This window comes from Excalfactoria chinensis, chromosome 3 (assembly GCF_039878825.1).
Source record: "Excalfactoria chinensis isolate bCotChi1 chromosome 3, bCotChi1.hap2, whole genome shotgun sequence".
Taxonomy (NCBI): Eukaryota; Metazoa; Chordata; class Aves; order Galliformes; family Phasianidae; genus Excalfactoria; species Excalfactoria chinensis.
Genome location: NC_092827.1, coordinates 102,683,878 through 102,706,122, shown reverse-complemented (window position 1 = coordinate 102,706,122; position 22,245 = coordinate 102,683,878). Strand labels below are relative to the sequence as shown.

At 41.4% G+C, this 22,245-nt stretch overlaps 1 protein-coding gene across 2 annotated transcripts; it reads right to left on the bottom strand.

Annotated features, from left to right (window-relative positions):
* Nucleotides 1–6,411: 6,411 nt before the first annotated feature.
* CFAP36 (cilia and flagella associated protein 36) lies at nt 6,412–22,030 on the bottom strand. 2 transcript variants are annotated; one of them, XM_072332625.1, is made up of 10 exons: nt 21,772–22,030; nt 18,015–18,079; nt 17,017–17,118; nt 15,977–16,091; nt 14,932–15,019; nt 13,717–13,768; nt 12,603–12,732; nt 9,483–9,628; nt 8,952–9,107; nt 6,412–6,915 (listed from the first exon to the last, which is right to left on the bottom strand). In XM_072332625.1, exons 1-10 carry the CDS (start codon nt 21,890–21,892, stop codon nt 6,829–6,831), a joined length of 1,062 nt encoding a protein of 353 aa, XP_072188726.1. In that variant the 5' UTR covers nt 21,893–22,030; the 3' UTR covers nt 6,412–6,828. The 2 variants fall into 2 exon arrangements, with proteins under 2 accessions (XP_072188726.1, XP_072188727.1); XM_072332626.1 differs by lacking the exon at nt 17,017–17,118.
* Between the last annotated feature and the right edge of the window lie 215 nt (nt 22,031–22,245).

The window sequence follows — 22,245 nt, the reverse complement described above, 5'->3', positions numbered from 1 at the left end:
AAAATGATGCTTTCTAGCATCATATGACCCATTGTTTCCAGAATTCCTGTTTTCCTCTACAAAACCAGGACATTTCCACCCGAAATTTCCATTTCTGACAACATTTAGAATAGTTCCACAGAAATATCAAAACTTACCCCACAAATTACAAGGTCCGTCATAAGTATCACTCTTTATCTTGGCAAAAATATTATTTTCTTTCCAAGATAATGCTCTTCACCCCAACAATAGCATTTTATTCCCAAAAATGCTGGTCTTCATCCCTGAAAGAAGACTTTTTCTCTACAAAATGATGCTTTCTAGCAGAATATGGCACTTTGTATCCAGAATACCCGTTTTCCTCTACAGAATATAGACATCTCCACCCGAAATATCAATTTCCGTCAAAATTTAGAAAATTTTCACGCGAATATGGATACTTACCCCAGAAATAAGAAGTTCTCTCCTAAGTATCGTTCTTTCTCTTTGCAAAAATATTATTATTTTTACAAAAGGTTATTTTTAATACTTGGATATAGCATGTCATCCCAAAAATACTGGATTTCATCCCCTAATGAAGACACTTTCCCTATAAAATTCCAAGAAATCATTAACATATTTATTGTTTTCCCAGGAACTTATTTACATGCAGTCCCTCCTACTGACGCTTGCACAGTCTGTATGTAGTGGTGGTCTCGCTCTGGTGGTCGTTGGGATGAAGTCAGAAGTCTTCCTCAGGTTGTTTTGACCCAGCTCCTCTACTCAATCAGTCAAAACTAGTTTCTTTGGCTATCTTTCCCTTATGTATACCCAGCTGTATTGTCTTAACTATAGACCCAGCTGTACTGTAACTATAGCAATGTCGACATGTCCCACGGGTCCTTTTCTTCTGACATTCCTCAAAGCCTAGGATACTTAATCTTCAAGAAAGGCCCCTATTTACCTGATTCCTACTTTAAAGGCATGGCAAAGTGTGTGGCCATTCATCGTCCCTTTGGCTGCCTTTCTGTCTTTTTTGTTCCCCAGAGCAGTGCATTCCAGTAATGCATAACCTAATACTTTGTAACTTCGACACCAGGTTTAAGTCTAAGGCCTCCATCAATGCAACTCTTCACTTGTGCCACAATTTTCACCAACCCACGTGCAAGTGTGTGCACAAATACACAGACATCCATAAACAAGGATATTTTGGTCCTTCTTTTGTGCAGGTGTTGAAATTACATGGCTGCTATGATAAGATGGACAAAGTGAGGGTTTCTATGTGTGTGTGTGCCTGTGCAAATCTCACCTTCAAAAACTCAGTATCTTTATGACAGTAAATAGGGAAATCCTCGAACTGATGGATGAGAGAAGGGCCCCACAGTAAGGGAGAGAAAGAAACTGTCACAGAAACTGGGACAGTGGGAGTGAAAAGATAGTTTATGAAAAAGCTGTTAGAAGAATGGGGAGTGCAGACACTGAGTCTGGAATAACAACGGAGATGAAGGCCATAGAGATAAGGGTGGAACAGCCTGAGCATGGTGGGGTAATTAGATGTCCACAGGGCAAGGTGGAACCTGTTTGGGGGATGCCCCTCCCACAGGGTCAAAAGTTTACAACGAGGAAGACAATGAGCCTTCATCCCACCACCACCCACACAACTCACTACCCACTCGCAAGGGGGGAGGGACTGCATGCTAATGGTGTACGTATCCCAATTCCTGCAAACTATTGATTATGTATTAGTTCAGCCTACACCTGCAGCACGCTTTCTCCTAACAGTGTGCAAGTGAGGTGGAGCTATCCCCCTTGCACCAGGGTGTGTGCACATCACTCATTAAACATACCTGCTTTATAACTACTTTGTGATTATGGAGTTTGATTCTGCAAGTAGACTGCAGGGAGCTTGTTCCTGTGAAATGGTCCCTTGTGCTGCAAGAATCTCTCTGACTTTCTATCATGAACTCTTCCTGCTGGCTTTCAACGTGTACAGAGACACTGCTAATAAATAAAGAACAGACCTTGTCCTAGGTCATGGAAAGGCAGGTGTGTGCGAAGCAAAGCAAAAGGAAGCATGTGCATGCTTCCAAAGCAAAGGCAGGCAGGAGCTTGCAATGCATAGGCAGGCAGGTGCTTGCTTAGTGAAGGCAGGTAAGGACATGCTTGCTTGCCTAGCAAAGGCAGGAAGGTGTTTACTTGCCTAGGTGCATGCTTCTGAAGCAAAGGCATATAGGGGCTTGCAAAGCAATGGTAGTCACATGTTTGTGTGGCAAAGTGTCTCACTCCAATTTATAGGAGAGAGAAGAGGTTCTTTTAAAATACGTATACCCGACATTGAGATTAAGACACAGCAGGTCAAATGTTAGCCCAAACAGTCTGTTACAAATCCTAGTTGCTTAGGGATATGGGGAAGGGAAGATGGGCAATAGAGAAGATACCAAATAAAAGCAAGGAGTCTTTGTAGAGAGCAGGAGAGAGACGGTCACCACTGTGGGTCCAGTATGGTTCATAGTGGGACCGCTGATCTCAGGATCTATTCCAGTCACTGCAGGGGATGGGAGAAAGCCAGAAAGCTTTGCAGCAAGCAGGCCCTGGGAGGGGGGTGTGGGGAGTTCTCCCAAAGTAGTTTCTTCCCCTCAGGGATTTCCTCCATCAATGGTTTCTTTGGGAGTTCTTCTCCAAAGTCCTTAGTTTAGTGAGGGCCTTTTATCCCCCATGTCTCTGTTGTTTTTGTTTCTTCTTTTCTCTCTGCTAGTGTGACATACCTGGCCCAACAGATAAGCCAGCAGGGAGTGGTGCCTTGGTTGCCATGCACAAGCATTGTTGCCTTTTGCAGTGTTCAGCTCCTTCAAGCTGCCCCCCCTCCCCCCACACCCCCTTTGAAGTTCTGTTGCACGGTGTCATCCATCACTGTATTCCCCTCCCCCCCCCCCCCCCCCCCCGAATCACCAGAAAGGCCCCACAAAGCAAGCTTCAAGCTTCAAGAACAAACAAAGAAGCAAACAAAAACAAAGCAGTTTTGTCTTTCACAGCACCCAGAGGCTCAAAGGTGGCTTGAAATTGATGCATAAATGACCATTCACGGTGGTGAGGAAAGGAAGTGTTTTTTACCAAAGTAAGCCTAGGGGAAAAGAGAGGTGGTGACTTGCGCAATCAAACTCTATAATCCAGAGACTGGTTATAAAGCAGGTATGTTTATTCCAGCGTTGCGCAGCACCGGGTGCAAGGGGGATAGCTCCTCCAAACTTGCACACTGACTAGTAAAATCGTGACACAGATATAGGTACATTTAATGCATAGTCAATGATTTCTAGGAATTCTGATACATATTCAATTGTTCTTTAGCATGTAGATCCCTTCTTGTTATTGCCTATCTTATCAGGGAGATGCAACTCCTCTTCTGGTATTTACCCTTGCCTGATGTCTTCCTGAGGTCTCACTCCTTATCTGCATCCTTCCTTCTCCCCCAGACCCATTGTTTCTATTACTTGTTATTCTAACTAACTAGATCATTCTTCTACAAACTACATTTAACTGTCCCCCTTTAGCCCCCCCTTTGTTCCGAATTCCAGCAGAGCATCTGTTTACTGCTTCACTGTTCAGTGGGGGGTAAGGGGAAGTTCAATGGCCCGGGTTCGAATCCCCCCTGTGGCAAAAGTGGTAAAAGTGCCGCTTCGCTACACAGAGGGCTCGAATCCCGGGAGTTGGACTCGATGATCTCTAAGGTCCCTTCCAACTCTCACGATACTGTGATACTGTGATACTGTTACACAGCTGCTACAAAGAATTTCTTGCACTTGGTTACAAATTTTGCCCTGATCTGTCAGACTCCTCCATCAGCAGTTGAAGTGGTTACAAAGCACGTAGAGGATACAACAGGTTGTGTAAACTGAATAAAACATGGAATCATACAAGGAATAAATGTAAGACTTGCAGCAGCACATGGTAGATATAATAAAATATGTTTCACCCATGGACCAGCTGGGAGCCAGGAAAAGAGGTCGAAGTCTGTGTCTTTCCAGGTTTGGATGGGAACATGGGCTATTTTCTGTATACCCTGGTCAGTTTGTTTAACAGCTTTCCTGTTATCATCAATCTTTAGACAACAATTAGAGCCATTCAGTTTCCACAGACACCACCTGGTGACTGCTCAAGAGTGGTGACATGAATGTGATGGAACAGATAGAAGAGGGAAAGTGAAAAGAGACACAAGAAAGCAGGTGAATAATCATACATCTAACAATAGCTATACCAACTAATAAAAATAATATCTCAGGAAAGGACAGATGTCCAATTTGACGATACTCAGACTTGCCAGATAATATTTTCAGAGATGATTTAGTGTTTTCCCAGGACTGTAGATTAAGAAAATATGTTTTTTGACAAAAAGGCGTGAAATAAGGGGTCAGAAGGAATGGTGTCACTGTGCAGGTAACCCAGGATGACCTGCAAAAATTCTGAACCCAAGTGTGAAGTTGAACAGATTCAGCAAATCATGCTTCTGCTTTTGTATGCAGCAAGGGGCCCAGCAAGACCCTTCCTTCTGGGTTTCTGCCCATGAATCCCTCCTGCTTCTGGGTTTTGGCCCACCAAGGCCCCTTCCTTCTGGGTAACAGCCCAGCAAGACACATTCCACTTGGGATTCGGGACACCAATCCCCCTTCCATCTGTATTTTGGACCAGAAAGCCCCATTCCTTCTTGCACTTTGCCCAGCAAGCCCCATTCCTTCTTACGCTTCACCCAACAATCTCCCTTTCTTCTGGCTTTTGGTCCAGCAAGCACCCTTGTGTTTGCATTTCGCACCAGCTAGCCCACTTCCATTTGGCATAGAGCCCAACAAGCCCCCATCCATCTGGGTTTCAACATATCAAGCCCCCCTCCTTCTGAGTTTCTGTACAGAAGACTTCCTTTTGGGTTTTGGTCCAGCAAGCCTCTTCTGTCTGTGTTTCACACCAGCAAGCTGGCTTCCTTTTCTGTTATGGCCCAGCAATACACCTTCCTTCTGGGTATTGGCCCAGCAAGTGTGCTTCGTTCTGGTTTGCAACCCAGACAGCCCAATTCCTTCTTCATTTCAGCCCAGCAAGCAACTTTCCTTCTGGTTTAGGGTCAGCAATCTCCCTTCCTTCTGGCTTTCTACCCTACAAGACTCCTTCCCTCAGGCTTTTGGCACAGAAGTCCAATTACTTCTGGGTTTTGTACAAGCAAGCCCCCTTTCATCTGGATTTCTGTCCAGCAAGACTCATTCCTTCTCGGTTTCTATCCAGCAATGTCTGTTGCTTATGGATTTCCATGCAGCCAGCTCCATTCCTTCTACATTTCACTCCAGAAAAAATCCCTTCTTTTTGGTTTGTGGCCTAGCAAGCCCCCTTTCTTCTAGTTTTGGACCTAGCAACCGCCCTTCATTTTGCTTTGTGGCACAGCTTGCCTACTTTCTTCAGGGTATGGACCAGCAAGCCCCCTTTCTTACTGGGTTTGGGCACAGGGAGTTACATTCCTTCTGCCTTTGGGCCCAGCAACCCTTCTTCCTTGTTGAGTTCAGCCCGACAACCACCCCTAACTCGAGAACAGTATGGTGATTAGATGTCCACAGAGCAAGCTGGAACCAGTTTGGGGGTGCTCCTCCCACAGGGTTGAAAGTTTACAGCGAGGAAGACGATGAGCCTTCATCCCACAACCACCCCCACGACTCACTACACAAGCGCAAGGGGGAGGAACTGCATGCTAATGGAGTCTCAGGAATGTAATGAATATGTATCCAAATTCCTGCAAACTATTGATTATGTATTAGTTCAGCCTATATCTGTTGCACACTTTCTCCTAACAGTGTGAAAGTGAGGTGGAGCTATCCCCCTTGCACCAGGGTGTATGCGCATCACTCATTAAACATACCTGCTTTATAACTACTTTGTGGTTATGGAGTTTGATTCCGCAAGTCAATGGCACTGCTGGATCCTGGTGGTGACTTTCCCTGCTTTATGCAATTCTTGCCTCTTTCTATCCCTTCTGTCACCCACCTTTCTATCCCTTCTGTCACCCCATCACCCTAAATTGTAATAGCATCCAACCTCCCCTTCCCTTTAGTCTCACACCAGGTATACATATATCAGAGAACCTCCTCTCCCTCCTATGAATTGGAGCAAGACCACAGTGTGCTAAAGACACCCTCTCCTGTGCTCCATTTTAAGTCTGCCGTCTGCCATAGACAAACTGGTAAATTATTTGTTTAAAGACTTGACTCTGGAACCAAATTGCTCTGGTCATGTTCCTAGCTCTTACTTGGCAAGGGAAGCTTTTGTTTTGTTCTTTAATTTATTCATAGCAAACCTGGATTTAAGGAAGGGGAAACTGCCTGGAAGGAGAGTACTGTGGTGTAACCTCCAGCTCTCCTCACTTCATGATCTGTTTCTTCAAATACAAGATGGTCACAGTAGCACGTCCATGTGAACTCAGACTCCATTACAGCCCAAATCAGTAGTTTATTTCTGATATACTAATGAACCAAGTTCTATAATCTTTAGAAAAAGTTAAAGTTTTAGGTTATTCAAATCCGTTCGTTCATATTTTTAGCTATTATTTTAACAGACACGTTTGCTTTTATTGTATTTTTGACTGGCTGAGTTAGTGAAGCCGCCTCACTGTTGAGCACATTCCAGTAAAAATCAGTGACTTTCCAGCACTCTGGAAAATCCATTATTGATGTATTTCAGCATAATTTCAAATATTTTATACCAAGTACAGAATGAGTTGTCTGAAAGCTCTACAAAAACAAATGTGAGATACTTGAAAACAAACCCGTTCCATTCTTGGTTATGTAATTTATTCTAAAAGATGCCTGTGCTCTTGAAAGATCTGCAATGAGCTTCTCAAAACTACCGCTTATTAATAACTTCTTCTTTTAGTTTTTCTGCGAGCACTTTCCTCTTCTGCAGTAATTTTTGCTTCTCTTCTGAAATTTCCTACAAACAAAATGGAAAAAAAGAATACTGCAATAAATAAGCTGCATGACTTCCTAACACCTATTGCGGCTCCTAACACTCACTGCTACCCAGGCAGGTGAGCCACAGCAGGCAGTGCTGGCAGAGAACTTTTCTCCAAACAAAGAACAGCCAAAGAGCATCACTTTCAAACCTGATGCTGCATGCCCACTCCTTCAAACTCGTTTGCAACCCAGAATGACGGAGAAAGTTCCTTCATTTCTTGGGAAGCAGACCCTGCAATGTGGATGACCTTATGTAAGTCTGCCTCCTTTTCCACTGGAAAGAGGCTTAACTTTACTGGTGCTGCTCAGGACTTTACCCATCAACACTATGGGCACATCCTGAGCATATTAAAATGCTTAACAATTACGAAACACTCCTGAGAGAACAAAGTTTCTTACTTTAAGTGGGTTCCCTTTGCTAAGGAGCAGTAATTCACTTTCTAATAGCATTATTTTCTTGTTTAATGTTTTCAACTACCGCTCTTTTCCACACTGAGAGTTTAAGCTTTTCTTCAGACCCTATTGTCTGCAACAAACACATTACATCACATTAGCCATAATAATGATTAACAGAAGGCAGGACTTCTTTTTTTTCTACCCATGTCTGACCTATACCGATAGCTTTATCCTGAGTCTTTATGGCTGTACTTGCTCTCCTTAGTGTAGCTGACTATTTTTCCCAAATGGGATTTTCTATCACAAGGATTTTTGTGATTACAGCACCTTCTTCTGTAAGCTACACTGACAGGTAATTTCCTTGAGTTTATCTCCCTGCACTGCCCAGAAGACTGTGTTTTATACATAGCATTTGCCTAACAGACTGAAAAGCAGCACAAGCTCTTTTTTTTTCTTCTTTTTTTTTTTTCTTTTTTTTCTTCCCTACCGTGCCTGATGGAAGCAGGATTTAATACAAGAGTGGCTCTGTTGTTACCACTGCTGTTTCTCCTTGCACTGAGAACTTACTGTTACTATCACAGGTTTCACCTCCTTGCACTACACTCACATGGACAAAGCCCTCTTTAGGAGAGCTTTGCTGATTATCCAAGTTGTAAGGTCAGCACTGTGATAAATGCTTCAGCCATTACTGCAGATGGAACCAGGATGGTTTGGTAGTGACAGGATGACCTGCTGAAACAGTAGAAACACGCTGCAACCCAACCTGGTGCTGCTGCATTTCAGTTTTAACTAACTAGAATAACAGGATGAGGAGTCCTCTCTTGAGGACACGGTCTCATTATTACAGTCACAATTAAATCTTCCTTCCGAGGTGCAGAACTATCCCAGAGAGCTCTCCTTGCCCTTGATGCATCTGAACAGAGAACACTCTTTATAGCTACCAACCAACATTGTTGGGAGACCGATCACGTTTGTATGTGGGACAAAAACACCACAAAGAATGGAATTACTCTCTCTTGTATCTCTACAAGTTTACCATTCCCTTTCCTATAATTCTTATTCTTCCACAAGTATTTTCTTGTATCAGAGGCAGCTGGATAGATGACAGCAGCATCTATTCCTCAGAGTGCCTTGTTTTTCTAAATTGCATTATCACATCACTTCTACTCCAGTGGCTGACTTGTTAACTGAAGATTTATTTATTTAAAAAAGGAGTAAAACCTCTCTGAGATCAAGAGAAGTAAGTAAGTTTTGCATGTAAAAGTAAGTAGGACTTTGCAAAATAATTTTTTTTTTCCTGTCTTAGCTGGAAAAAAAGTCCCAGAGATCTAAGGAAGCCCAAACAGTTGGTCAAAGGATTAGAAGAAAGCCAGCACTCTCAACAGTTCATAAACGTAATCAAGAGGATTTGATCATACAGAGGTGAAATGTTAACTTAAACATTAAAACCTTTAACTTGTACTCTTCTGCAAAAACAGTGACTTGAAAATAGTTCCGCTGCTCCCACCATACTTTCATACTGCTACAACAATCAACTAAACCTTCACTGAATCTGCCTGACCCTTAGAAAGCAATCAGGATGATTTTAAGTATTTAAGGGTTTTAAGAACCCTTTACCTCTTTAGGAGATGGTTCCTCTTCCTTCTGGTCTGTGCTGAGGGGTGGTATTATATTATTTCTTGACTCTTTCTTTGCAGCTATTAGCATATCTCGTTTTTTCTTAAGGTAGTCCTCCCGTTGTTTCAGCTGCTGCTCATCAAGTTCTGGTGCACTCTGGATGTTTTTGAAGTACATTGGGAAATAATACACACAACAGAATTAATTTATGTATTTGTGAAATAAAAGCCTTTCCATCACCTTTGCCACTAAACTTAGTAGCTTCTTTTAAGAAGCCAAGTGAAAACTTCAAGCCACAGTTGTCTTACTAAGAACTTATCACAAGGTTAAAGGCTGAATGCTAAGTTCTAGGATTCTACTCTTAAAAACAGAGTGCTGATCTTAAATTCATGCAAATTAAAGTGCTGCATTCCATAAACAGTGCTTGCGTTATGAAATGCATTACAATAATAAAAAACAATATTATGACTTTCTGTCATTCTAGTTTATGTTTTGGGGCAGAAGGCATTGCTGGTTGTTTTAAAAACTTACTTGCCCTTCTGTTACAGTTTTCTGTGCTGTGTTTTCTGCACGTTTTCCAGCTGCTCTTTTCTTTGTTTCTTCCTTCCCTTTCGCAGGCTGAAGTAAGCTCTCTGGGCCTCTCTGTAATGGGCGGACTGCAGATTTCTGAGATTCCTCTAAACAGCAATTTCACATTAAAAAACAACAACAACAACAACAAAAAACAACGTCATGCACTATGGTATTTTTCAGTAGTGTTTAGAAATAATTGGCTTGAGTATTGTATGAAGAATTGTATGAAGTATGAACAGTTTCCCTGGCCTCTACCAAAGCATAGTTAGACACGGCATCACCTTGCTTCACTGACACTAGTACAGGGAAAACAGTTGTTCACTCAATTTGTGGGTTCTTTATTGTAGGAGGTTGCTGTTGTTTTAAGTGAAAGCATGGAATAGTTTAGTTCTTCAATACTGCTGCTTTCTTTAGTACAGAAAACAACAATAGCTGAAAAAAACAGCGGGAAAGACAAAGAAGAGAGAATGTTTGAAGTACCGAAAACAAACCAGGAGAGAAATGTAAAATAAAGATGAAGAATTTGTGTTTCAGTGAAATATGTCTACCTTCTTGTGATAAATAAAATTCCTTACAGGTACAGTGAGAGCTAAAAGTGCTAGGAAAAAGACCTCACACCAGGGCTGCCTTCTTTAAAAAGCAGAGGGGGGCGGGGGGGGAAAGACACAAAGAACACACATTGCATGCCAAACACCTACCCCAGAACCAACACCACAAACAAGGAAAACTACTTACCAGGAAGTAGTTCTTTGAAATGTGTTGTGTGTATATGCATTTACGCTGTTGCTGTCCATACTGCAAACACTCGAGCTGGAGATTTTTATATCCTAGCAGTACCTGTAGGATGTGATCATAGGACCCACAGTTTCACTTAACCCATGAACCTGAAGAGATGCTAAGAAGACAAGCGAAGGAGAGTTGACAGCAAATGTGCAAATAGGCAATGTCCCAAAGAATAGTAAGTTACTGGCATATAATCTGTTTTTTCCTTTGAGAATTTGTCTGTATTTACATTCATACTGTGGGTGACTAAGCAACACTGTTCTTGATACAGGCAATTACTTTAGTCTTCTCAAAAGACAAGCACACTGGGCCACTCTAGCAGGTGCTGCATCCTTATCTGTGCTGGGTGAAACACAATTGCAGGTATCAAGAAAGGGAGGTGTTCTTCAGGAATGCTGGAAAGGTCATCTGCACTCCAAGGTGCTGTGTGTAACCATTATTATGAACTTACCTTTCTATATCCTAGCAGTACAAGAAGTTGGGTGGTCAGTGTACAGGATGAATGGTTGTGCAGTCTCTCATTTGTAAACCACTAATGGGGTTCATTAAAGTGAAATCAAGAAAATTAAAGCAACTGCCATTAGCTTCAAATTCTTTATATAGTAGAAAGCTTTTAGAGGGCCACCAAATGAAGTTTTGGATCTTAAAGAGAAACTGCAAAAGATAATGAAAAGGCATGTGTCTTTAAGAAAAGAAACACATGCCTGACAAAAGGGGTGGGCGGAGTGAGGGAGGCTATTTTTCCCTGAGTGAGGACCCTTTCGAGTAAGGGGTCATGTTGCCAAGGCAGTTGATGCTCCCTTGCTATGGGATACCTTCCTCTTCTCAGATAAGAAATGCAAGCTACTCTGTTCTGCAGTGTTGGGTATTGGGTAGGTGGTGCCTGCGTGCACCTGGGGTGGAGTCAGGGAGGTCACAAGTGTCTGACAGGGGCGGTCACCTGGACCACTATATAGGGTTTGTTGCAAGGCATTAAACTTGTACTTTTGGCGTTACGCACTGTGTGTGAGTCCCGTCTGTTCCCCGTGCGCTGAGGCACGGTACTTTCACACGGCAGCCTTAACTTGTCGCCGGATCCTGATATGCAGTAAGGTGACTCTTCAAGTGAGAATACAGCCAGGATCTGAGAGTAGGTCTGGTGGACAGTGAGGGTCTGGGACCAACCACACTGAAGAGAAAACAGAGAGGCACAAAGTGCTGTGCCCTTTCCCAGTGTTGTGTGAATCCACGCAGAAGAGATTCAGGCTAAAGTTATGACCTCATTGTCCAAGATGAAGTTTCAGATGGAACCCCATGCTTTGCAGTTAGGTATTAAGAGACTGACCTGAAAGGCAGTCCTCAGTTCTGTATGAGAATAATCTGGAAGAAGATTAATGGTATGCACTCTCCTTGATTTCTGCTCTCAGTATCCACTTTTCTAAGAGGTTATACTGGAAGGTAAGCTGTGACAAACTTTTATAGTAGCCTCTTGGGACAGATATGTTGTCACATGATGCCAGTTCTACAAAGCAAGAAGATTCTCAAAGAGCTGTTTGTAGACTTGTCTCTTCTTTGGAGTCTAAGGAGCATAGAAATGCGCAGCTTCAGCTGAGTAGACATGTGAACAGCAAATAAGTTTTGACTTCCAGGCTCCAAGATCCCCTGTCTCTCAAATACAGGATTAAGTCCTGCAGATCTGTAATCTAATGGTACCATTGAAGGGTGGCATAACTATGCAAAAATAAGAGGAATCAAATTAGGCCAAGAGAAGTATACAAGCATACCTGCAAGTCTTCTGCATTTTTACAAGAGCAGAAAGTAGAAAATCAGAGTTTAAACAACAGTAACAAAACTTTTCAAGAAGGGCACAAAAGATGAAGGGGGGGGGGGGAAAAAGAGATATTTTAAAAGGTGACACTTTTTTCTTTTACATTTCCTAACATGAAGGACACCAATGCAGTTTTAAATAACTGAGGGTCCTACAATGACATCATGTATTAACAGCAATAAAATGGAAAGAGCCCAAGGATGCCCCACAGGTACTACCAAGGCTAAAAGTATCCAGCTCAAGTGTCTGTGATATGAAAACTTAGTGAGAATGCATACAAAGACAAGGAATGGACTCATGGAAAAATAACTAAGGACAGTGCAGACTTTAAGAAATAAGTTGGAACTATGTTATCGGAGAATATCAAGCTACAAATCTTTCACAAACTCTCTTAAAGAGTAAATCCCACTGAGATACAATGCCTGTTTTTGAGGATCACCTGTGTGTGTATGTTGTACATTTATTATTGAACTTCCTCATAAAATTACCTAATGATAATTTTGGAGTTTCTTCAGAACCATCAGCTCCATCAGTAGACTCCTTAACTTCCACGGTTTCTCTTGAATCTCCTGGAATACTGGTCACAGTTGGTGACTTGCTTTTAGCACGTGCCTTAAACTGAAACAGCAAACAAAACCAAGCCTTACAATTCCTATTGCTGTATTCCAGGTATGAAACTACTGATACACAGGAAACTCCTAAAAACTCCTAATTAAAATGGTGTTGTTTACACTATGTATATTGCATTGTCAAAGTGAAAAAAGCAAACTGCTTGTTTTGTTTTACCTGATAGAAGTGTTTGTGCTAGCTTATACCTATAAACGAGCTTCATTGTTTAGGTTCAAAACTTATTCTCTACTCAACAACCAAAATCAAGAACATTAGATAAATTGACATTTTGTTCCCCAGCTACAAATGGGTAACTTGGGCATTTGGGTTTTTTTTTCCATGCTTTGCTTGCGACTTTCAAACACATTTTCACTGTAGAAGCTACAGCCATTGTAATTGCTGCTGCTTCCTCAGAGAAACCTTACTCAGACTTCAATCTGCTTTTCAGTTGCTTAACAACTGGCAGTTCAGTCAGTCCCCATTTACATTCAGTTACCTGAGTGATGGTTTAAGTTGGAAGGGATTTCTAGTTCCTGGTGATTAAGTTTTGGCAGCGCTGGGCTGACTTAATGAATAACTACACTGTCTATGAAGCAATTCTTAACATTCCTGAAAGATTAGGAATGCTGTAGTCACTAAGAAGCTTACACTTTGAAGTTTCTTTGATCTTGACAAAATTGGTAATTCAGATGTTCTCTAAATCTGAAAGGCTGATAGCCATTGCCAGAATCTTACAATTCAAATACTAAAGGAATACACTGCACCAAATGACTGGTGGATACTGGTATTATACATGGCATTAATGTCAATGATACCATCAAGAAAAATGTAAACAGAACAGACCCTTCAAAATGAAGACCTTATTGACAGCTCTTTTATTTGCTTAGGGTGGCATGTGCTGCCTTGGAGTAACACACCTGATGCCTGGGACAAGAATATTCAAAGTATTTCTCAATCCTCAGCATAAACCATCTAGAAAGATAAGATACTCACTTCTTCTGTCCTTCTCCTTTCTTGCTCTATTTCATATTCTTCCTTAGATTTCCTGTAACACAGGACATAAGTTGAGACTTCTTTGATACCAATGACTTTTATGGAAGTTTAGCACTGCTTAAATAGTTGGGGACTATCAAATCAATTGGTGGATAATGTGAACGTGTTTAAGTGTCCAAAATACACAGGTTGCACTGAAAGCAGAGTCTCCTATTTATTTCCATAGAAATGACAACAGATACAATGGAGCCAAATGACACAATTTGATAGAGTAAATTCTTACCTACAAAACAGTATTTTTCAACACAATCACCATTAACTAAGCATTTTCACTGGAAATGAACAAGATCCTATGTTCAGTGCTCCTAAAAATCTCTGTGGCTGTCTGGAGCAGCTGAAGGTGTGTTGTTAGATTCCTTTATCCTTTATGCTGGAAAAAAAATTGCACCCATTGACATTTGTAGAGTGTTTATGGAGACCAGGCACTGGGTATTAGCACAGTGAGGTGCTTGATGATGTGTTTCAGAAGTGGTGACAGCAGCATGTTCTGGACAGCTAAAGACAAAGTACTTCCAGAACACAGAGGGCAAATATAATTTAATATAACCCAAATGGATTAATATGTTATTATTTATGATTCTTTATACATGGGTGAACTGGGAGTGGAGGAGAATCTATAGAAGTTGTATCAGTTCTCATGCATTTTAGATCACAGTAAGAGTCATTAAAGACAGCTAAGGAGGCAGCTGTGGAAACTAATAAGGACTACTGCAGAAGCAGAGTTTGCCATTCCAAGGTTTTAAAGGACACAGAACAAAGTATGGTATCCTTGTTAAGGAGTAATAAAGCTGCTTCAAGCAGTGTTGGTCGTATATCTTCAGACCTGGGTTTCGGGTGCTCACAGAACAGCTTATAGCTAGTGTGCTTCTGTTGTCCAGAGTCACTGAACACAGTTCTGCCTTGGGATTCAGAGGAGAATGGAACCAGTGGGGCTTTTAAAGTTGAACATCATTCCACAAATCACTAAGATGGTTCCACCATGGCAGAGTGGTAATTCTTATGTCTTCAGATACCCTTGATCACATCCACTGTCTAGCATAATTCATTTTTCTGATACCATCTGAAAGCAGTTTCTTAGAAAAGACTAGAAGCATTAGATCCTACATCCTTTTCTTTTAAAGGAAGGTGGAAAGTAGGACTGGTTTCTTATTTTACCTTAGAACCTCCCTGAGTATTTTCATTTCTTCTTGTTCAATTTCACTGAATACATCAGAACCCTCTGTCAAACAGTCAGGCAACACACCTACCAAAAATATAAAAGTATGCATTACTCTAAAGGATGTTATTTTGTACTCCATTGGCATCAGTCTTCCGCCAAAGATGAGAAATAAATCTTGTTGGTAAAGGAAAGAAAAAAAAAAAAAGAAAAAAAAAAAAAAACTAATTCTTCCTTACTGTAAATTATTTACAAAAAGATTCTAGATCCTCAGCATCAAGTAGAAAAAGGCATAAGTTTCTGAAACAAAAAAGGTTTTGATATCTGAGGGCAAACATTAAGCAAAGTCTGCATTGATTGTTACATGGTATTTCCAGCAGGCTACAAAACAACCATGGTTATTCAAACCATTTTCTAATCTAGGTGTTGCATCAAACTTAAAATTTAAGAATTATTCTCTGGAAAAAACGTGCATGGTAAGACAAAGCAAAGTAATAACAATGAAGACATGGATTAAATGAAGGAGAGGATAAAAATACTTCTAGAAACATCAACAGAGCAGTAGAGTTGGGTGTAAAACATGTTTTCCTAACAGCACTATCTATTACAATGACAGAGACCAAACTTCTGCTCTGTCCATAGATTTTTCACAGTGTGGTAGGCATGACAGACAGTACACCAACACCACTCTGCAAATAGCGCAGCTCAGCTACTGACACTATCACTCCTGATGAGCTGATGCAATTAACACTCAGCAAAATTCTCCAGCAAAAAACAGACCAAGTTTCACACAAAATCTTATAAAGTTCACAATCTGTTACTTTAGAGAGGAGATTGCTGTGTCTGAGAATACAATCCAAAAACTAAATATTGAAATCCTGGTCCCACTAAAACCAGCTCACTGTTCTCCCTTAACTTCAACCAGACCAGCATTTCATTTCTAACTGGATTACACAGTCTTTGAAAAGAAAAAAAAAAGAAAAAAAAAAAAAAAAAGAAAGAAAAAAAAAGAAAGAAAGAAACCTCACATTTACTACTTCTTACCATTTCTTTCTTTCATGACTCTAATGGCTTGCAACTGCATTTCCATATTTTTCTGCACCATCATTTTTTTAAATAGTCTAAAATCTTCTGCTGCCAGTACCATTTGCAAAATGGCCTGTGGGAAGGAAGATACACGCAAATTAATTAAGCTACAGAAATCAAAACCTTCTCAGTCTGCTTGAAATTATATCAAAATTTAAACTTTGTGGAACTTGTTTTTAGTAACTGTATTTCATTATTTTATCTGTCTACTTTTTCTAGCTGTACAAGTAGAGCTTACAGGCAAGAAACGAATTTGAGGGTTTATTTCCTTGCATCATCATGGCTACAACTTTATCACAAAGCCTGGATGTATGTTTACAATCACAATTTGTTAGATTTCTTGAACAAATCTGTAAGCTTGAGCAAGGAATGTGCACTCTGACAAATCTTGCTAAAGGAAATATTTCAACAAAGCAAACTTCACACTGGCAGGAGAAGCTCCCACTTCTCTGCCCCATATACCTGAGACAGTTCCTAAAGATAACTTTCAGCAGGTTAAGCAGTGCAGAATCATGCCTTGTCTTCTCAGGGTAATCTCTGTCTTACAGATTTTACTGGTTTTGTGTTTGTTTGTTTTTTTACAAAATTGGAGGAAAACATCTTTTGCTTTTATGTCTGTTTTTTGTTTTGTTTTTTTTTTTTAATCCTCAAGTTTTTATGCCACTATAAACAGACTGAAGGCTACCATAAAGCTGACAAATCTGCAAATAAAGGTGGCAGGCATACCTTTAAGCTTAGAGGTTTGGTTTAGAAAGTACAAAGCATGGATGACAAATCTCAAAAGAGAGACTCCAAGCAAGTATCTGCTGCTGTTTTAAAGACGCACATTTTGCTGGTCAAAGTTGATAATGTAAACAGATACGTTAGGTTTTAGAACATGAAAGTTTTAAAAAGAAAGCTTTTCAAATGTGTATCTGTTTGCATGTTCAAACATGCATCTGTGGAAAGACAAAGCTAAAAAACTAGATCTGTGCATTCCTTAGCAAAGGAAAATATACCTGAGAAGTGTGAGTCTTTGCAAGGGGAGATGAAAAAGCTTCCTGGAATTTCTCTTCAGTAATGCCAACTTCTGTTAGATAACCTTCTAATAATTTTTCAACCTGTAAGAAATATAAACCTTACTTTCTAAGAGATTTTTCCCTAAGAATCATGGTGTATCTTCTTTCTTGCTGTCATTGTGGTTTTTAAAACTCACAGAGAAATCACTGCAATAACACAACCGATTTCTCCAATACTTCTTTCTGGCTTAATTGCTTTTATAATCCATTCTAAACCAACACTAATTTTTTTTTGCTGACAACTGGTTATTGCTTAACTGAACCTCTCCAGCTTCCAGGGACCCCACCTCTCCACCTTCTCTCCAGACTCCCAGCTGATATTACTCAACATTTGTACTTACTATGTAAAAGGATTTTTTTTATGCCAGTCCGTGTATCCAATATGCTTCAGGATCACAGAAGAAATCACTGCTGGCCTATATTCATTCCACTCATGGTTCCTGACATCAAGTACCACCAAGTTTTGTCATAAGGAAACACTTTAGAAAACTGCATGCATTGATTTATAAGTATTTTCAGCACGCTCCAAAAACATTTTGTATTTTGTTCTGATACTTGAAATAATTCAATAGGTTTACTGGTCTCATAAAGAAACAAGTTTTACATGTTTTCTAACATTGTGCTGTTTGTCACTTTAACTTTCCATAACGTGTGAATACTCTCCAGCTTATAAACACAGTGTTCTAGCTAGCCAGTGCGCTAACATTAAGGAAAAATAGGTAACTGTGTAAGAAAAAATAACGTTACTGCATTTCTGTGCTTAAGCCAAAAATGCAAAAATGACTATGGCTCAAAGGATACCTAAATAATATTTATGGCATGCAACATTAGAAAATTCTGAATAACAAATATAGCACAACTAGAAATTTATCTAAATACTACTTTAACACTGCATATTATTTCTTAGAAATCTACCACTTACAGCGAATAACACTCACCAGCGCTTGGTATTCCTGATAAATTTCTGTGTAGGAGAGCTTGCTTTCTTCTTCATCATCAAAAACTGAAAAACAAACATCTCCAAGTCAGTGTTACAAGTACCAGTACATCAAATACCAGTGCCACAAAATAATTCAGAGTAAAACTGATCTTTAAAAGTTCATACATTTAATCATGTGACAAGGTAAGACATGACCTATAATAAAAACTTATTTTTCACACATTCAGGCTAAGCCACGTACTTGTGGTAATTTTTTAAGACTTCTAATTTAATACTAAAAAATGCATCTTCACAACAGAAGCAATCTCTAAGCAAGCTGAGGATTCAGCAGATAGATGCATTAAGAAGTAAGACTTAATGTAAGAGCTACCATGAGAACTTGCGTGAGGTTGTTCTAATACAGCAGATGACATTGAACTGGGTTATCTGTCTCTGCATACGTTTAAATCAAAGCTGTGCTAATGACTTGAACCTTTATTTTAAATACTGTTTGCTTAACAAGAAGCCAGTGTGATGCAGGAAAGCGAGATCCTGCTTGCAAAACTATTAAGAGAGAGTCACAAGGAAAAGATCTGGTGCTGGTGATTTACTATTATTTGTTAAATTGTTATCTACCCTGCTCCAGACAAAAATGGGAATCCACGCAGCAGACACTATGATTATTCATATGGACTAGCATTAACAACTGGAAATACCAAGCTAACAATCTCTGTACCATAGAATAGAAGCAGCAGAAGGCAAGAGGAAGGCCCAGGAAGACTGGGCGTTTTACACTTATATTTACAATTTGCATTTTTATCATGTCAGCATGAACAGAAGTAATGTAAAACCTAGCAATTAAAGCAGAGGCTTAGGAGCTAAGGCATCATCAGTTCCCTTCAAGATTAGCCACTCCACCTTGGACACTTCCCATTTGCATGCTTTGAAGTCATTTAAAGAATGGGAATTCTGTCTTACAAATTGGTGAACATACAGTATCTGCAGTGGTGGTGGTATTTGTGTGACAGAATTAGTGCAATTCTCTCAAAAATTTAGAGTGACTCTTGGAAAGATTAATTTATTATATTACATTAATTTATTACAACCTACAGCCAACAAAAATCTAAACAGAGAGTTCTGGCCCTCCAAATAACACAAGGAAGCTTGCTTTTCAACAGATAGAATTTGGAAAGCCAACAGTTGCTTTTGTGAGAAAATGCTTGTTCCACAAAAAAAAGTACCATAAATCCTTATATTAAAATAAGCTGTCAGTTTCTATGTTGACCACCATATTACACATGCAGGTGAAGATTCTTAACCACCTCTGTTGTCTTCTGCATGTCTTCCCTCTGGAGATATCTGTGATAGCCTATGTAGGCCTTAACCTTTGTGGCTATGCCTCCCTTCCCTTCTACCCCCTCCTGTTCCTTAACCCGAGTACCCCAGGAGGAGTAACAAAGGGATCTCACTGCTCCTGCCTGTGCTAAAGGGACTGCCTTCAAGTCCTTTTCCTCACACAGTTCCAGGACAACACAGAAATGTAATGGAAAGCAGAATGGAAAGCTTCCACAAACTGCTGTTTTCAGAGTCTGAACAAAAAGGACAAAGCTAAATGTCAAATAAAGTAAGTAAGGGCCAACAACCCCTCTGTGTTAAACTGCATTAAGGAATACTGTGTTTGAATGGGGATCCTGGATTTTCTCCAGTTACGTCTTTTGATCTTTTTCCTCGAGGTTTTGGCTCTGAGCCTTTGGTCATCTAACAGGAGAGACCTGAAGACCACTAAATCACAACAAGACAGGAGACCCAGATGCCCTTGGAGACAAACTCAGCATTTTCCTGCTAAAACTGAAAACCACTGCTAGCAAACTCCTCAAGCAGGGTGACATCTATTTGAGTCTGAGTCTTCCCTGCTGGGACTGAACTGACTAATCTGAACTCACAGACAAGAGCCAGTAAGTATGAGAGCTCTTCTGTTCCTACCCCCAGTCCCATCCCCAAGTGAAGTCACGGTCGCCTGCTGCTTCTTTTTGTACCCTGTCTTTACTCTCCAGTCTTCCACATTATCATCAAACTCATCTATCTACACACAGTATTTCAATTTATACCTTAGAGTAAAACAGAAAAGCCCCCGCCCTTTAAGGCAAGCCCACAGACTGAACTTGAATTCTGCAGCCACAGAAACGGAAATTAATGAAGCCATGAGAAATCAGTCAAGTCCCCAGAAAGAGGGAGAGAGAAAGCAAACCATTAGCAACAGATGCAACAATAGTGGGATCAGTTCTACTAAATGCAATGTAAAATAAATGTGCATAATTTAGTAACATGCAACTAAATATGGAAAATAATAATTGACAGCTAATTGAAATGATGCCTTTTTTTTTTTTTTCAGTCCAAAGGCTTTGAACACATTGAGAACAGAAAAAATTCTGTCCTGACAAAACACTTCCAGTAGCAGTGGTGGAATTAGCACATTTATCAAAAGAAAAAGCAAACAAAAACAGGACTGCAATTAAACGTTTGCATTTTCTTCAGCTGTGCTTCTTAGCAACCCTAATGCTGCAGCAACACTTCCTCAGCCTTTTCTTTTTTCTCAACAGCTGCTGGGAGTTGTCCAATGAAACCCTGGAAGACCACTTGCTCCCATTTCTCTTCTTTGCTCTTCTAATTTCTTACACAGCAACGAACCGGCAGGGGGCCATTATATAAGCCTGCTTCATGCTACATGGAAATTTACAGAGGTTCCATAAATCTTCTTACTGTCAGTAAATTCCACTCAACCTTCTAAGGAGAGATCATTGCTACAAAGAGGAATAATGCACACCCTGATTCCTAAAACAAGAGAGGCAGCTCCCACCTATCCCACTTCCGTGGCAATCAAAACACCTGAATGGCATGAAGTCTGAGCAGATATTGAGGCAAAAACTCCAGCTATGCTTTCTCTGTTGCTCCCTCGTGGCTGACTCTGGTAACTTTACCCAGCCTTCTCATTTACCACTGTACCAGGAAAAGGTGTGAGCTCCTACAGTGATCTTGCTTCAGAGGTCACAAAGAGTGGAAACAACTTCCAGACTCATAGCAGCACGAGCTGCTGCACAGCACAAGGTTACAGTGCCAGGAAGCCTTCGTGTCATAATGTCCATGTTTTAACATTGAAGCACATTGACGAAGGCTTAAATGACTCTCCTTAAAGAAATCACTCCTTTTATTTCACGCTGAATAACTCATGATAGGTGTCTGCTACCAGGTTTTTATTTTATAATATAACTTCAACATCACTGGGGGCTTTCTACACGCGTGCTTGAACAGAGCATGCCCAGCCCTCCCCACCCAGGATGCTGAGGCTTTGGGATGACAAAGAACGGCCCATACAGCTGATCAGCTGCCATCAAGCAGGCTGCTTTCACCCAAACCGCTGACAGCTTTCCCAGCCTCTTACCACTTAAAGCAGCTGCTAATATGTCTTTGTTTTCTTTCATATCGTCCTCCTACATAAAAATGCCCGGTTCTAAGATACAGCTGACTTGAATGAGGGAGTAGCTTAAGCACAGATGCGACCCGGAAGGGCCACATTTTATTCCTCGTACCACAGAATGATGCCTTCAGCCCCTCAGCTGATGAGGCCTCCCTGGTAGGCCGGCCTACCTCAGCAGCGCGATGCTTCCCTGAGCCCACAGCAGACAGCCGCTGCTTTCCGCCCGCACCGAAGCGGGCCGCCCCAGCCCGCCAACCCGGCTCCTTCTCCGCCAGGGAGGGCCTCAGCACCCGCCGCTCACCCTCACACTTCTGCTCCATGAACTCCAGCACGGGGACGGACCAGGCGGGCCCGCGCAGGAACCCGGCGATGCTGTCTACCACCCACTCCACGTCGGCCTCCTCCTCCTCCGCCGCCGCCATGGCCGAGCCGCCTAGCGAGGCGCTGGGGTTGGGGTCGGGCGGGGAGAGCGCGCGCGCCTTGCCACGGCAACCGGCGTCACGGGACCGCCGAGCGCTCCCGAGGAGGGGAGCAGGGCTGGCTGCGGGGGGCAGAGGGCTGCTCTAATGGCCTCTGGCCGTAATCAGATCATGGCTTCAGGGGAGGGGCGCGGCATTAATAGATAGACTGGAAACGAGGCCTGGCGTGAGGTCATCGTTTCACGCAGAGCCGCGATCGCAAAAGGGACTGCGTGTGCGGCGGGGCTGAGGTGAGATGAGATGGGGGACAGAGGGCGGGCGCGGCGCTCGTGGTCCCTGACAGCCTCATCCGGCCT